This window comes from Corvus hawaiiensis, chromosome 30 (assembly GCF_020740725.1).
Source record: "Corvus hawaiiensis isolate bCorHaw1 chromosome 30, bCorHaw1.pri.cur, whole genome shotgun sequence".
Taxonomy (NCBI): Eukaryota; Metazoa; Chordata; class Aves; order Passeriformes; family Corvidae; genus Corvus; species Corvus hawaiiensis.
In genome coordinates, this window is record NC_063242.1 from 318,666 (window position 1) to 336,562 (window position 17,897).

General features: G+C 40.1%; 1 protein-coding gene across 4 annotated transcripts in view; it reads right to left on the bottom strand.

Moving 5' to 3' along the window:
- MOCOS (molybdenum cofactor sulfurase) overlaps positions 1–17,897 on the bottom strand; it is a 213,961-nt gene that overhangs the window by 8,973 nt on the left and 187,091 nt on the right. Inside the window, exons 10-15 of one of the 4 annotated variants that reach the window (XR_007200437.1) lie at positions 13,391–13,472; positions 9,082–9,206; positions 8,350–8,455; positions 6,355–6,464; positions 5,064–5,633; positions 4,285–4,370 (exon numbers count right to left, since the gene is read on the bottom strand). Coding sequence is in view for 1 of the 4 variants with exons in the window: in XM_048289500.1 (XP_048145457.1) it covers positions 1,885–1,989; positions 4,244–4,370; positions 8,350–8,455; positions 9,082–9,206; positions 13,391–13,472 (545 nt within the window). In the remaining 3 variants the exon portion in view is untranslated. Of the gene's footprint in view, positions 1–1,884; positions 1,990–4,243; positions 4,371–5,063; positions 6,465–8,349; positions 8,456–9,081; positions 9,207–13,390; positions 13,473–17,897 lie in introns of those variants that run through there. The other 3 variants (XR_007200438.1, XM_048289500.1, XR_007200436.1) reach the window with 3 other exon arrangements.

Here is a 17,897-nt window from a genome sequence, read left to right on the forward strand (position 1 = left end):
CACACTGAAAATGCCATAGTCCTTCCTGGGTGCTGCTCATTGATAGTCAGCTGGTGCCCATCACCACAGAGGTGACCTGCAGGCGGCATGGACTCGGAGGTCTTCTCAGACCAGCCCAGGCAAAGCCACCAGTTCAAACTCTCCCTTTCAGCTGTCAGCTAACCCAGAGGACTCGCCCTTATGCAGAGCAGGGCATGCTCACAAGATCCCATCTGCCAGCAGCGCTGAAGGCTGGGAAAAATAAAAAAGGCTGAATGCCCCTGTGTTTGCAGCGTGAATATCGGCGCACAGCTGAGGGAGACAGAGCACTCCCCCGCGGTGATCGGCAGCGCCTGCCTCGCCTCGCCGGGCGGCTTTCATCCGACGCCAGCTTCTTCTCGAGAGGCTGGATTGCTCTCTTTGCCTTAGTCCTGTTTGAACGAGTCACTTGGTTCTAGCAGTGTGTCAAGAAAATCTCTTCATTGCTGAATTAATCAGAGTGAAAGAGGAGCTCATCTTTGCTGTGGGAAACATGCAGAAGATGCTTTGCCTCGCCTGAGAATCTGTATCTCGAGTAAGGTTTTGTTGCTATTTTCTCCTTGAGTACAGAGTGCTTTCTCTCTACAGAGGTTCCAAGTTATAACCCAGTAAAACCCATATGGGCAGAAAAAGTCCTCTGCTTCCTACGCCCCATGTGGCAGGGAGCATTCTTGCCCAGAGTGCCCAAATGTGCTCTGAACTGTCCCAGATGCTCAAGCTGTGGCTCACCATTACCGGGAAAGGGCCCCTGTCCTCAAGCTACCTACCGTGGCCAGAAGCTCATCTCCCAAAGGCTCATGTACTGCGGTGACCTGGAGCAGAGCCTGCTGTGCAACCCTAAGTCACCTCAGGTCAGGAGAAGCCGTGCCTCGACAGCCGGCCCTGCCTGCGCCTCTCCCCAGCTCACTGCACTGGGCTGGCTCGGACACGGAGCCAGAGGAGCTACTCACCAAGGATAACAGCCAACGAAAAGAAAGCCCTTTGTTTGTTTAATGAGTCACCGAGACGAATCTATTTATTTATTTATTTATTTTTTTGTCCAAACATAGAATGCAGTATTTGTAACTTGTTTGTGCATTGTCTGGGTGAATGATTTTGAGCCTATTTGTTATTGTTCTGGGCCAGCCCTGTGCCCGGTGTTTGGTACTGGCGAGGCTCCCGAGCCCTGACTGCCTGAGACACTTTAACAACAGAAGCTTAACTAACAGGAAGCAATGAATTTTGAAAAAGGATTTTCAGCTAAATAAATATGTATGATGAGATTTGTGGAGCTTTTGGGATGCTGTACTGTCTAGCCATCATCTGAGCACTCTCAGTTTCAAGAAGCAGTGCAACCTTAGGAAGCAGGACCTCAAATAAACACCTGTATTTCACACTTTCTCTCCAGTCATTTTCTTAAGCAATTACTCTCCACTTTGACTATATTCACATCTGCTCTGTTTTTCCTGATAACTAGTTTCCCAGGGTAAGAATAAAATGTAGTCTTAGAAGCCAACTGCATAATTCCAAGCACTTTTGGATTTTTCTGCATATTTCTTTTCTTAAAAGACATCAGTGCATCAGGTTGTGTTTTTAAGAACAAAATAAACACACTGTAAATAAGTGCATACTGAATAGAAGCAAGCACAGTTAAAAATAATGCATATTAATAGTCCATTTCTGAATAAAAAACATACTGAGCTTTTTATGGAAATAAACCATGTCATATCTGGGTTGTAAGTGCACCCTCTTTCTACAGAAAAAATTCAGATGGTAGCAATTAGCACAACAACTTAACTGTGAATATTCTCTCAGCAGGTATTTCACTACCCATGCAATAAAGTCACTACATCTTTCATTACAGCTATTTTGAAGTACTGTACTAACCTTTCTACCTCTGGCAGCAGACAGGGACTGCAGAATTTCTTTGTTTCGTTCCCCAGACTGTTGATCAATGCAGATTATTTGACATCTGCTACATGGACCCACAACCTGAAATTTTAGTTAAAGAAAGTTCATGGCTGTTTATCAAAGCAGTACGACACTGAACAGTACAAGATTCTGACCATAATCATATCTTAAACACATACCTTTTGCATACTTTTCCTGTGGTGTTTCAAGCTTTCATTATGTAAAAGGTCAGGTCTGTTCACCTAATGTAGTAGGTCTACTTGCAAAAGCCTCACTGAATTTTTAATTCACTTTTTTCTTTTTTTAAGGAAAACTTTCTCAGAGACAGAATCTGAGAAATACCAGACATTTACATATTTGTATTTCCGGTTGGCTTCCCTTCTTCTGTGGGTTAGCAGGGCTGCTTGCCCAAAGAACTGAATACAAAATTAAGCCAGTGCCTCAGGATTCAACCCAAGGAGGATTTTTTTGGGACTGTTTTAGCGCAGCTGAAATGCACTATATCTTTCTTATATGCATGGCACTTTTAGATAATCAGAATGTAAAATATTTACATATACAAGTTTATTAATCAGAAGAAACAATTCATCCTCTATCATCTATTACATATGATGTTAATTGTTCTTAAAGTTAATTGTTGTTTGAACTAAGGTGTGTTGCTAGGGGTAAAAAAACCCTGCAACAAAGTTATTCTTAGAGCTTTAAAATGGAGAAGGATGACATATTGCACTTTCACTTAACACTGCTTCACTAACTTTAGCAAAGCTCTACATTACAGAAATTAAGTCTTACAGTATCCCAGTACACACATTCTACTTTGGTAAAATGTGTCATAAATGTCAAATAGGGCAAATAAATAAGCTGTACACTTCAAACATTTTATGTGCTGATCTGAAGGGATATTTCAGGTTTTTGAGATGCATCTAGAACTGCTTGTATAACTCTTCAGTGTAGTCATCAACAACATACATCAGCTCTTTTAGAAAATTATTTTCCACAGCTTTAATTTTTTTTTTAATTAAAAGAACAACAAGACAGAGAAGGAAATATTACTTTGTTCAACAGCTTCTACCATTTTCATGGCATCAAGGAGCATTAACATAATTTCTACTGTTACTATATCACTGTCTGAAGAAGGACTTAGCAGAGATGGGGAAAGACAATATAAGTTGCATAAGCTTTTCTATTTTAGCCTTGTATTCCTAAAGTATATCGATGCCAGGAATGCCTTTTTATTTTACTGTTTTACAGTAACTTATCAACAGGAACCTCAGCTGAGCTCCCCAGTGTAACTCCAGCCTCTAACAAGCTATACACCAAGGATTTTGTCCTTTGTGTTCCTTGTTTCTTACTTATAGGAATTTTTCCTCAGTTTTCTGTAAATCATATGGCAGCTTACTGATCAAAGTACACATAAGAAGAGAGCAGATAAGTAATATATTCCACCCTTCTGAAAAAGTTTCTTACACTGTGCTGACCAGAAAAAAATAGGAGTGATGTCTATCACAACTTCTAGGTTTGACCTTGGCATTTCTGTTATTCACACCTTAATTATAATCTCTAAGAAAACAATGAATAAGCCACTTTCACATCCTAGGCAAAGCATCTTCAAATACATATTTCATACCTCAAGGTCAGACAAATTCAGCAGAACATGTAATACATGTGTGCATCATTCCCTTAGGTTTCATGTGTAGTTTCTAGAGATTCTTTGTTGAGAGTTTTTCTTAAAAGAATGTATTTGCAAACAAGGTCTAACTCTTCAGCGTTTTCCTTGAAGTACAAGGGACATTGTATTGTTGACTATAATATGAAGCACAACACACCAAAAAACCCTACCAGGCTAGAATTAGAAACGTTCCTTGAGTGGAGATTAGGATAAGATGTATACAACAGAGGGCAATAGACCATGAGTGTTCACTTGTGTTCATGCCCAGTCTTTTGGCAATCACTTGCTTGATGTGCAGCAATGTGAGGTTACATTTGGACTACTGTGCTTAACAGTGAGTGTTCTCTGCTGACGTGCTGGCTAAATATGTGCTGTAAACTCTGCCTCAAAAAACCTGATTATTATTCAGTTCAGATAAAGATAAGGAATGCTATGAATTATGAAATTCAATAAAAGTGTGGAGAAATATGTCAACACCTCTCAAATATATTGAAGTATGTTTGTCACAGGACACATCACTTTTTTTTTTTACACACTTCATAAATTTCACCTGCACAAACCATGCTGCCCATATTCTAGTCAAAGCCTTATAAAAATTGGTTTGTCTCCAGGAATCAAAATGCTTTGTGATAGACTGGGACATGGACAAGAGAGGAAAGTTCACACCTGGAATTGCAGAGCACCTATTGAAATCTCGGCCCACTCTTCTTCTTCAAAGGACTCTGGTGCACTGATGACAATGTTGGCACGGAAACGTCGGATTAATTCCTCTGTTTCCAATGGCTCCTTCAGTCTGTCTCACAGAGTTGACAGAGAAAAAGAAAAAATAAAATTATTAAATGGTTTTGCATTAGATGTTTGTGCTGTAAGAATCTGGTGGCTCATGTGATTAAGTAAGTGCTTCTCCAGAATAACCTGGACCAAGTTTTATTACAAAGGCTATGGAAGTGGCACAGGGTATTTAACTATAATTTGTAACCTTTCAACTATAATATGTAACCCTCTAGGTGGCTTCTTCAGAGGTGTAACCTGGAAAAGTAGGTATGAAAACATGTAGACAGGTGAACCATGCATATGAGAAAATTCCCAATTTGTTATCATATGTAGGGCTAATGGTAACAAATAAAAAGATCTTTTCAGTTAGTAATCATTTAACTTGTTAAATGTTGTAAAAATAGAAGCTTCTAGAACCAAAGCCAAATAAAAATTTATTCTGCACATGCTGCAATGTCAGAAGGGACAAAACCAACAGTTGCTGAAGGTGAAAAAGGCCAGTAAAATAATTTTATGAGAGAATATATCCCTCATATTATTATTATTTGCCTTCGGGAGGCAGCAGATTGCACCAAATGATAGGTGTTTTAAAAAAAATTAATCTCTGTGTGGTGATAGCTCCCCCTCTTTACAAGCATTTGAACTGCCGGAGTGTAGATTTGTGTCAGTGTGGAGAATGTATATGAGACAGAAAGAGAAGCAGACTGCATACAAATATCAGAAATCTTGCTGCATCTTTGAATTGTCATTCTTCACTCTTCTTCTAAAGGAGAACTTGAACAGCACCAGAAAAAATAAAAAAGAGACACTGTAAAATGTGCAAGAGGGTTCTCTCAGTGCCATTTTTAGTGGAGAAGAACACTTCTTTTTGCATTAGCTATTAAGGGCATGAAGAATTTTTGATACTCCATCAACTTTAGTCTGACAACTTTGGGATATGAAATCCTGCAGCAGAGACAGAAACCTGGGTAAGCAGTGAGGAGAGGCGTTTCTCTTCCAAAGAAAAAGAAGTAAGGCCATACAGTTTAAAATGTATTTTAGTTAAAAAGAGAAAAAACATGCAAAAAACCAAAGTACAGGGGAAAGTTCACATCAAGCAGTCTTGGCGGAGGAGGCCTGTTAGGTAAAAAAAAAAAAAGAGCTTGGTTTTATTGAAAATAGTCTAGATGATCTTCTCTAGCAGACAAAAGAGCATAAGGATAAACTACCTGTGTAGACTTTCAGTCAAACCTCAGAAGCCCAGCTCCACCAAGCCCCCAGTGCTCACAAGGGCTCCAGCAGCCTGGGGGTAGAAGGAGGAATTGGAAGTTGCAAGGCCAAAGGTTTTCCCTCAAGATCCCACATGCAATCCCATGGCTGAGACACAATTTGTAATGAGCGCAGGAGGTGGGAGCCAACAGGAAGCGTAGATTGTGCCAGTGCTCATGCAAACAAGGAGGAACACAGCAGTTACTTGTGAACATGTTCAGTTATGCTGCTGAGCTTCCCAGCTTTGCTGTGGGCTCTTGGAGCTTGGCTGCTGGGTAGCCTCTAGTTTCAAATGTGTTTTGCAAAATGTAACTGCCTGCCACCCCAGCCTGTACTGGTGGGGGCATCAAAAGCCCCAGTAAGCTCAGAGCTGGGCCTGTAGCGTCCTGAGACAGCTGCTGAAAACTACTTCAAGCCTCTACTAATCTACCCTTTGCTGCTGAACTCAAAGACTGCAGTGCCCCCATCCTGAGTCTCTGCCTTCAACCTGCGCAGGCTCATATCCAGAACACCTCACCTCTTTTGCACCTCCCCCAGCCCTCAGAAGTGCTTGTAATTACTTGGCAACATGTATCTGAGTAAATTCCCATTATTCCTCCTCCCACAAAACATGCATTGGTTGGATGGAGTGGCAGGTACCTTCATCCTGCAAATTTCAACATGCACCTGTTTTGAAAATCACTGTAATGTGTCAAAGTCAGCCTAGGTGCTTTGGATTTTCACAGCAGTAGGCTCTGTGATGAAGAATGCATTACCTGTATTTAACAGGCACACCTGAAAATGAATATTTATATCTTCAGGGTTATATTTCTAACAAGAACATATGAGCATTAGGCCAGGCCATAGGGATTTTCATAGAGGTGACCTGTAATGGAAACACCAGAGAGACGAATGTCTGCAGGTACATGTAGTTCTCCAATAGTATGCTGTATTCTAATTTTTAATTGAATTACTGTTTCTGTTTTAAATCACCTCTCAAAAGCCAGGTGCAGACTAGAAGACTAGTTTTTACTTACGGAAGATACAAAGAGAAATTATGAAAACATAATTGAAAATTGAAATTGTTTTACAAAACTTAGCGGGTTTCCATTAAGCAAAAACAAACCCACATGCCAAGAAGCTAAATAATATTTTCTAAAAACCCTCCAATATTTAATAAAGACCCGTAAGTGCAGTTCTTGAAAGTACATTGGATAGTTCAGTATTTGGAACGTTTGTACACCAGGATTTAGTAACAGTGTAGAATGAGGATATCTGAATTCATTTCTCCAGCACCTGGAGAAGGCACTGCATGGCAAAATGCATGGAAGGGAGGACATTTCCAACTCATGCTACAGAGTGGGAAGCAAGATGCTTCTCTCACCATTGCAGCTCTGGTCACATCTGGAGTTTCCTTTGAGGAAAGGGAAATTACAAGCCTAGTTGTGCTGGAAGATATGAGGTATAAAATCAGTGGATCATCTGAGGTTGAATGTGTTACTGAAGTTCCTTGTTCTCTTTCATCCTCACTTGCTGCTTCTTGCTCTACATCCTTGCACTCAAATCCCATATCTGGAAGGTTCCACAGTGAGTCTCACCATGGAAAAAGCCCAGTCTGAGTAAGGGATGTCTGCAAGAAGTGCCCTCCCAAGGAGATGTAACCCAGCCAGTCAAACCTCAAAAGACTGAGAAAGGGTAGTCAAAGCACTGAGAGATGGACTGATTCAAACCCCTTCTACACACATTTCCCATGATATAATAAAATTGCCCAAGTGTCTTCTCCTAAAGAAGGAAAACCCTCAGACAATGCAAGCTCCAGTGGTCCTAGTGATGCTTCATTCAGTCAGTGGTTTTAAATCCTGAAGCTATATACATATGCTCCTGCAGATAGATAGATAGATAGTAGATAGATAGATAGATAGATAGATAGACAGATAGATAGATTCCTCTCCTACTCAAAGCAGGACTTTTCAATGCAGGGGATGTGTTTGGTGGGTGACTAAGAGGAGACAAGATGACTCCAGGAAGAGGCAAGAGAGAAGTTTTGTGAGACAGGAAAATGGGGCTCCGAGACAAATGCTGGGGCTGTGGGATGCACAGCTATAATGGAGGCCTTGAGGGAAGATTTTCTGTGGAAATTGAACCTTGCCTAGTTATATTCAAGGAACAACAATTTCCTATGGTCAGTATATGAAAATTCGGTTGGTAATGGGTTTGTTATCTTTGAACTGTGGGCTGACTCAGTGTTTCATTTGCTGCTTCTATCTCCCACTTTTGTATAAGTAAAGCCAAATTCAATTAAGAAATAAAATTATTCCAGTCCTGAAAATACTTTTAAAGTATTTCTGTTGTGCATATTTATTCTAAATCTTAATCGTTCCCATGGGAGGGAAGTAGTTCAGCCAGTAGTAAGACTTTATAGTTTCACCTGCCAGATGATTTATGTTGAGAAAACCTATTTCTCCATGTTCTTCTGACAAATAGAACTTGGCTGGTTCTCAATAATATCTTTCCACCAAATAATTTGACAAAAATTTCATTTAAATTTTCCTAAAGATGGTTGGTAGACAGATTATGCTCATGCATTTAATTCAAATTTTCAGAAATCATAAAATAATTATTAATTATACCAGTTTAGTAGCTATATATTTGTTGAATGTTGAAAAGTTACTATCTCTAAATTTCCACATAAAACACCTACATTGGCACCTTAAGGCAAGGTTCTGGAATCCAAGATCACTGAGAGACATTTGGAGACAGAAGCATCTTACCTTGCAGAAATGTGTTCTTTCAGCTGCAGAATGCTTGCTACATTTATCAGGAGGTATTGTGCTTCATTCACAAGAGAGAGTGAGATGTGTGTAGCAGGTGACAGACCTAAAAAAATCAATCCAACATTCTAAAATCATCATAAAAATTAGTAATTTCACCTCATCTTTCCTTTGACCTCTTACTCATTCTCATTACTAGTTTATTCATTTGGTTTCAGTCACTATGAAATACTCCAAGAATGCCCTCAAACCTGTAAATGATAATAATGCAATGAAGTTAGAAACTGAGATAGAGTTGATATTTCACCAAATTTGTAAAACAATTTACAAGAGCAATATCTATGCATTTTCAATCCTCTTTCAATTTCAGTCTTCATTCAATTATTTTTATAAAGAAATTTAGTCTCTGGATAAATTCTTTGATCCTTAGATTTTTCACAATCATTTTTCTAAATGGTCTTTGAGTTTCCAGACAAAATAATGGTCATGATGGTAACTCCCCCTATACTGGTGTATCTGTACATTTTCACCAAGTTTAACAAGTAGAAAGGCAGCAAAAAGTCAGTTTGAGTATAAACATAACTACTAGATCAATGCTGGATAACTCTTTCAGCCTTTATCAGGGTACCTATATACTCAGTATGAAGTCCATGAGCCTGATTTTTGCATGAGGAATCACAAATCTTTAAGATTTTTTTAGAATTATTTTTATTTTTAAGAATGACAACATACCTTTTGTATTCTTCTGATGTGACTTGCTTTTCATGTCTGAACTTTGTCGTATCAAGCGACATGGATGACCAAGAAATGTAGAGAACCAGCCAGCAATTCTTTCTCCACAGTCATATGTTTTTACCCTGTAACAAGAAAAGAGGGAGTTTACGTTTGATTGCCCAAACATTAATTTGCAAAACAGAAGTCAAATTGTGAAGATGTTTCTTCTGAATCCTTCAATACAAAGTACAGTATCCATATTGCCTGATGAATTTCTGATGTGAAGCTCTGCATGACTCTAACTCCGCATTTCCTCAACTTTACTCTGTTCCACTTGAAGTCAACTTTCACAAGATCTAATTTAGTTTAGTACAGAAAATTACTGTGGAATAAAGGATTAAATAATCATAACGCTGAAGACACTGACTCTGAAGTACAGCAAGTGGTTGCCCATATAACCATATTACAATACGGTATTATGAAAAAGTCACACTCTTGTCTGTGCTTTTTACTAGAACAGAGATGAATGATCTGAGTTCAATTTAAGATTGCTCCACTGTGTGTAATTTTTAACGATCCCATCAGGTACAATGATGTTACTTCCCTAATTTAATTCATGTTAGTACAGACATTCCACATTAAAACATGGCTCCACTAACAGAGGCCAAGTATCTCTTTAAAGATGATTTCCATTACTTGTAAAATGTCTAGTGCGTTATGCAAGCTGGCAATAGAATTGCCTTCTTTACCTGGATGTAATCTTTCCTAGAGGGATTTTGAAATCACCTCTCTCCATCCAAGAAGACCACAGATCAGTCCACAGGAAATTGACCCTATTTGACATTAGATTCCTCAGCCCTGAGTAAACTTAATGTCAATCTTCCAAAATCCAGGCATTTAGTTTAAATCAGTTGTCTGGGTTTCGCTCACAGATAATGGGTAGAAGTAAGTAGTTCTCATCTACATTAGACCTCAGGATAGGATGACTCCCAGTGTGGGGATGTTCAACTCTTTATTGACTACAAAAGGAAACTTGACTGATACCTAACTTTAAACGTAAGAGTAATGCAAATTCTTATGCTGATCTAGGGAGGATTCCTGTGGCAAGGAAAGTGAAGTAGCCACGTTCCTATGCTCACCCTGTTTTCCTACCCAGCCAAAGTTGATCTGCATGGAAACCATCTGCTTTGTGAAACAAGAAAACAGCTACTCACAGCAAAAGGTGCTAAGCCCCAGGATTGAGAGGAAGTGGCTTGGCTTTACGAAATGCTCTGTAGGGTTCAACTGAATTACACAGGTAGAAAGCCAGCACAAGTGAAAATCAAGGAGATTCTATCACCCTGCAAGGATCAGGTATCTCTTCAGTGCTTGTTCTGAATTTTGAATTATGGTGCAGCTCTGCATCCCTCTCCCCACTTTGAGACTGGACAGATGTTAACCACAGCTGCATCTAGCCAGTGATGCCCTAGAACTGAAATGGTGTTCTGGTGTGAGTATGAGATGCAGGCACTGTGTCAAGAAAGAGGCCAAAAGGTGAGTGTCCACATGAGATCTCACAGTCTGAACTGTGCTCTTGCCCACCACTGTGTTAGGGAGAAGGCTGCTAATGAGAACGCATGAATCTCCCACGGTAACAGTGCAAGTGAAACAAATGCCTCCAGTATTTTTTCCCACCTTCACAGAGGTATAGGGGCGTTTAAAATATCTCCTGAGCCAATTGCCTCTAGCAGCCTGTTGGAGATTAATACTGTATAAACCAGGAACAAAATTTTGCCCTCTTTTTATATACTTATTGTTTTGAGTCACAGTGGCTGAGCTAGAGACTCACACTATTGTTGATATTTCATCAAATGTCACAGTGTACTTTTTGTAATTCAAGACTCCCATGTTTTCAAATTGCTTTCCCTTATTTTCAGACCATTTTCTGAGCAAGTACCATCATCTCTTCAAGGTCTTAGTCAAAGTCATTCTGTTGTAGCTCAATTCTACTTGTTTTCTGCTTGTGTTTATTTTTGTGGAGTGTAACTTTACATCTGTCAGCATTACATTTCATTTGGCACATGTCAGGCAATTTATAAAGAAGAGCCTATTTCTCTCTGATTTCACTTGCTGTTTGCCTTGAGTTTCCCACTCATCTTTCTGTTATGTCATTTAGCCTCAGTGCGTTACAACTGGTCCCTCTAGCAGGGTAATTTACAGAACAAGAAACAAGGACAGATGAAGTCTGAATATTGATCCCAAGGGATATAATGCACACAACAGGCTCAGTTCACCTTGTTCTTAACTACACCTTTGTTTCCTACCACTGCTACACTTCCCTTGATTTCTTTGATGTTGCAGCCTGTCAAAGAGGAGGCTATACCCCTGCCTATTTCAGTAGAGCAGCAACCTTGAGTATTTAGGGTCTTTTACAACATCAATAACCTTATCAACATTAGCTTCTACTTTCATCTGTCCACTGTTTGATATTGTACCAGAAAGCCATGTCCCTGCAATGTAAGCAGCACCTGCTCATGGACAGTCCCTGCTGGGATGAAGGCTAACATTGATTAATTGCTTCAGAAGTGAAATTTGGGCTCATTAAACTTGCATGGCTTCTGCAAAATTAAACTTCCTCACATGACTGCTTGCAGATTCTACATCATGTACTTTTCTCAGGTATCTCAGTCTAAATTCAGAGTAAGCCAGCAGAACTGGATGAAATAACAGCATCAGAGCACAGAATCAGTAAATAGAAAATGCCTTCACTAGGGGTTTCTTTCGAGTAAAAGCCTTTTAACAAAGACTTTTTGGTCTTTTGGCTCCCACTGCTCACCTTAGACACTTTGCAGAAAAGACCCCAGACCACAAATCCCCTCCTGCCCTACTGCAAAGCACTGCTTTCCTCATTATTTTCGGCCCTGGAGGCTCCTCTGATGGAACACTGGAAACTGGCATCAATTGCTATTGGATCTCTGAGCAGTTTCAGAGCCTCATCAATGTTGTTCACCCATCCTGCCTTACTTCCTGTCTTGTTTATTTGCTAGTTGCAGTCCACTCTGTGCAATTTGCGTTCACATCCCCTTTCTTATTCATTCTGTCCTTTCCCTCCTTCTCAGAACTCTAAGAAGTTTTCCATGAAAACTTCCAATTTGATACAATAAAAATGACATGGTCATTTATATGAAAGAGAAGCTACAATAAATAGTATGGCAACAAATTTTATGCACACAGAGAGAAGGATAAGCCAGGCTATTTTACAGCCTGTAATAGATGGGCTTACCATGGGGAGGCCAGGGATGAGTCAACACTAAGGGAAGTGGGACAGGTGGTTAAAACAAATGACTCTTGGGTGAATTCCACTACCTGAGGAAAATACACTTCTGAGGAAAAGATCCTCTTTATCATCTGAATAGCTAGTAGAAAAGAAGGAGAAGATAATTTTCTGCATGGCTCCATGGGGAAATTGCCAGGTCTTCTGCTGGTTTGTTTATGTGTTACTCAGAGAAGCAAATGTAGAGGGTTACAAAGAATTAGTATACCTTGGTTAAAGGAAGATATAAATCTTTAAGTGGCTCTTTTAGTTGGACTTACCAAGAGACTCATTTAAAAGAAACATAGTGAATAATGCAAATGTACTTTAGGAAGGCGCTTGATACACTGCCACTTAATGAGACTGGGGGAAGTTCTTAGAAAATATGATGGATAAACACTTAAGTTTAGGGATAGGAAATAAATTTATTCATAATGTTATATTCACTGAAGTGGTATGTCTCTTGATTAGAATTAATGTTATTTAATTTACACACCTTCAGTCATCCCAAGATTATTAAGGGGACACTGAACAACATGGGTGGTCAAAACAAAATTAAAAAGCATTGTAAATATGGAAAGCTATTTATAACTTTAGAAGGTTCTAGCAATTTTAAATCCATGCAGTATGAAATGGGCAACATTGCCAGCATCATTACTGTTAAATGAGGGAACTAAATTCAAGTCCTGCTGAGACCCCCAGTTGCCATTTGGAAGTAACTGGGGACACACCTCCTTTTCTCATGCTTGGAGCAAGTGAAAAAAAAAAAGATCTCACTCATTCAAGTGAGTACTAAGTCATTTTATTGTACCACCCTTCCTCTCCTTTTTAATTAAAAAAAATTTTTACTGTTTTCTATCAGACATGTGGGGCATGCCAACTTACTTACTTAAATAGGACCACTCTCCTGGTCCACTAAGTCAGTCATTGCTTTCCACCATTTTTTCAAGGACTTCTGTCTTTGTGCACATCTGTTCACATCCTGAGTGTCACTACAGTGATTTTCAGCTTCAGTACCTCTCTGCTCTCACTTACCTGTGTGAACAGACTTTACTCTCACAGATCACAGTCTCTTTTCCAGTATTGTCTTCTAGTGACACAGATATTGGGTCCATGCCTAGATGGGCAGAGAGCAAGCCATATTTAAATAAAAAATTTACAAAGAATCGTAAAGTTATGAAAAAAGTTCTTATTTTTGCTCCTGTTCACAATCACAGCAGCCTGACAAACAGCAAATCAAAAAAATCCTTTTTCATTTTGTTAGAATTATATTCTCTGCCTGCAGGTGGCTCCAAAGGATAAAACAAAGCACAAAGGCTGCAGATGACCTTGGTATTCAAATCATATTAAGAAATACACAGTTTCAGCTTTGAGTAACTTCATTCTCTGTTTATCTCAGGCAATGAAACTGGCACAGAATTATTGCCTCAGCCACGGTTTCTGTTGAAAGGATGGTCCCTCTATCAAGTCAGGAGATGATGTTAAACACTGTCATGTTGGGGTTTTTTGGAATAGAGGGATTGAGTGATCTGAAAGGTGAAAGACAGAGGAGGGGGAAGAAAAAAGAAGCACAGTCTGTTCAAAAAAAAAGAAATATACTGTGGGATAAAACTACAATAATTTGAAGACAAAATGCATGGAAAACTGCGAATGAGAGAATTATTTCCATCTATTCATCTCCAAGTTTAAACCTGGTAATGATCTATGTTAACAACTTCTCCCACATTTTTCTCATCTTGAACAGAATGAGTCAAAGAGATGGAAAGGGTACTGCAGTTTACTAGTACCAAAAAGAAAAGCTGTACTACTTTTCTTTCTGTTAGTTGAAAACAATAATCTTAACTGCAGAACAAAGTGTTTTACTGCGTGGCTGCAATGAATCCAGCTTTTCCATTATACTGCAACATATACTAACCAAGACTCTGACCCCCAATTTCCCAGGATTATAACCACACATTTTGATATTATATAATGTAAAACAAATAAGAATCAAGCTCTACCAGCTCTGTGATATGGTGAAATCAAGTTAGTTTATTTTCTTCTTAAGAGTAATGAAATGTAGCTCAGATTCATTATACTATGACTATCAACTCTGTTTCATGCACGTTTTACAAAATAGAAAGTGGTCTACTTCTTCTTTGGTTAATTATGTTAGTATACTTCATAAGTGAAGACAGAGAGGGAAAAGTTAGGTTCACTTAGGAAAATAATACATGTAATAAATGCTTTGAACTACCCTGTAACAACCTGAAAAAGAAGCCAATGTTATCATCTTATTGACTAGACTAATGCTGTTGGACTTTGAAACAATTAAACATTAGCATCATTCCTTCTGGAAGAGTTTGAAATATTTCATCCTGCACGCGCTCTTAACTGTTATATCTTTCAAATACTTTCTAAGAAAAGCACACTCACAAAATTTTTTTAAATAGAATTTCAGGGCTTTAAAAAGCCTGCTTTTATACATCAGAAAGTGTACCACATTTTTATTGAACAGTACACATTTTATAGTGATGTTTAGGTCAGTTAAACGTTGTTAATTACAATTTTATTCTATCTTTAAGGCAAAAAAATAAAGTAGAATATTGCCAGTTACTAAAATGTAAAAGCTGTCATTCTCCATGGTCATTTGCTCGATAATAAAATTCACAGATGTGCTCACAGTATTAATATAAAAAAATTCTTATCGTTATAGCTCCTATTTTCAGTCAATGAGGAAAATTAGAGATCTGTTATTTCAATAGACTGAAATATAAACTATTCATGTATATTCTTTCATCAGTGTATGCACTTAATTTCCATTATTTTTATTGGCAGTAACACATGACTATTTGAAGGCACAATAAACTCCATAAAGTGCAATTAGCTGCTCAGTTTTGCTAGCATCTTTCTACTCCAATATTTTAAAGTGCCTCCTCAACACTCAGAATTTCTCCCACTGTGCAGTGGCAAACTAATGCCCAACTTGCCAGACTAATGCTGATTGTTAGCGAAAATGGAAAGAGAGAAATTAGTCTTTTCCAGAAGTGTATTCTCAGCCAAATTCTGTTTGGCTACAGATTTGTGTAGGTCAGGAACAAGTGCAATCTGCACTCCCACGTATTTGATGGAGGAGGACAAGGATATTTCCCTTGATTCTCACTCAAGTAATAGGATTTCTGGAAATAAAGGCACTTGCTCCTGACCACCTTTAAGTTACTGGGAGCCAAACCACTAAACAGCAGTCAAGACACAAGAAGCTGTTTTTCTCCATGGGGGCTGATTTAGAGTTAGGCACACTGATTTTCTCAAAGTGGGTTCTGCGATAGCAAGGCTTTGCTACACTCTTAATATTAAATAAAATAGGAAATGCCTGTTAACAATCACATAGCCTAAGAAAATAATTCTGACAAAATTAATAAATACAGTTTCTCAAAATTAAAATCTCACTCCCTCTGCTGAATAAAAGCATAGCCAGTGAGAGAGTAGACACAAGCCCTGCCTCTCCCTCTGCTCTCACTTAACCCCTTCGTCAGGGATCTGGGAAATACCTGGAGCTCCTCAGCTGCCACGCAAGCCAACTAATTTTGCAGGCATGCCAGGGAAAGATCCTAAGCCTTCAGGCAGCTTTGGGCTTGTGTAGAGCCCCACTCTGCCATCTTTGCTACCCACAGTGGCGGCAGGATTGCACAGCTGGGTCGGTCAGGCAGCAGGCTCTGCCCTTCCACCACTGGGGGTTAGATGGGCTATGGAGACACCCAACATGCAGGGGTTAAAGAACAACCCTGAAAGGGTGTCCCAGCAGGATTCAGCAAAAGGTGTTAAAGCAGTTACTGTCACACCAAATCATGCTGACAAATTTTTCTTGGACAGAGAAGACCGAGAATATTAAGCCACATTGAAATAAAATAGCCATAAACAAATCTTCCACTAATGAAAAGTTCTAGAGGGAGAGGAAAGCATGTGCCTGGAGGGGAAGAGAGAACAGACTCATCATGTTTTAAAAGTGACACAGATAAAGTCTTCACCCATATCTAACAGTGTAATAGCAGAATGCTCTTTAAAAATGCTGTGTACGTCAGCTACGTGGGATTCGCCCCGCTCGGCTTTAGGCACTTACCAGAGGCACCTATTCCAGCAGCGCAGTAGCCTCAGGCTCTCTCTTTTGGAGAGAGGCGCCTCCAGGCAGCAAAGCGCGCTCTGGGTGGAGATGTGCGCCACAGCCTGCTCTCACAGTGAGAAAAGCACAGGTAGCAGCGGAACTGGCAGAGAAAACACAGAGGTTACAGCTCCTTGCAGAGCAGCACAGGGAGGCAGCCGGCTGGACTGCACTGGTCACCAGTCAGCTAGGAGCCACTGGGCTTGCACGTTCACCAGAGCAAGGGGATTGCAGAAATGGAAAGGACAGAGAAACTCAGCACAGGGACCGTGAGGAGAGGGGGAGGAGAGATGGAGGAAACAAAACTCATCTTGGAAAGATGCATGCTGCTGTGGCTGAGGAAAGGCGGTTTGGGTGGGTGGCATTCCACGTGAGAAATAACTCAGGAAGGAGCAAAGCAGGAAGAGACCTGGAGGAGGCTGTCAGTCAGCAGGCCAAGAGCTACAGATCTGAAATAACATCAGCCACCGACACAGGCCAGTGAAGGTTCTGAGCTGCAGAACAGCCTGCCTGGCTCAACCAAGTTCCACTGCTCCCCACTGTCTTGGGATGACCTTATGATGTGTATCCCATATCGCTGCCTATGCCCAGAAATTAATTCCTGTGCCTTTCTATGCCTCTAAACTGAGCCTGAGAGGGGGAAGGAAAAAACTGAGCAAAACTTTCTCAAAGCAGTTTGCACCTTGTTCAAGGTCACATAAAGATAGCAGGTTTTTTCCCCCAGCTGCGGCAGGGGAGCGAGGAAGCACCCAGCTTGCTGCTTTCCAGTCAGCTTTTGGCCAGTTGTTTTCAGTTTCTTGTTCTCTGGAGAGAGACTGAGAGTTGGACTTTGCTTTTCCTTCTCTGGAATTCCGGATTTTCTCCCTTTTCTACTGGACTGCTTTCAACCTCAGAGCACATCGGGAGGACTTTCCACCGGGCACAGAGGGCCTGGCCCTGGGCCAAGCCCCAGCTCCGAGGAGACCAAAGGGAGGACTCGAACACTTTCCCAGGTTTTTCCTCCACAGCGAAACAGTTTATTATTTAGCCTTATTTTCCTTTTCCCGTGTGTTTGGTAAATAAATAGTTTTATCTCCTTCACTTTCCTTTGAGGAAAATTTATTTTTTCCCGACCCTGGGGGGGGGGGGGGGGGGGGGGGGGGTGTGTGAAGGGGTGGTTGTGCCTTCTCTCAGAGGATTTATTTCTAAATTTGGCCAAACTGGAACACCCACCACATGGATCACTGCTCCAGCTTCACATGAGGCATTCAGCTTCAGGGCCTACATTTGCAACCAGCTACAGACACTACAGACAGACTGGTGAGAGTGGCGACAAAAGCAGCAGGGATTAGCATGGGATTTTCAAGGAACAGTCAACATTAACTTAAATTTGTCTGTCATGAAATGATTTAAGTAGGAGATATA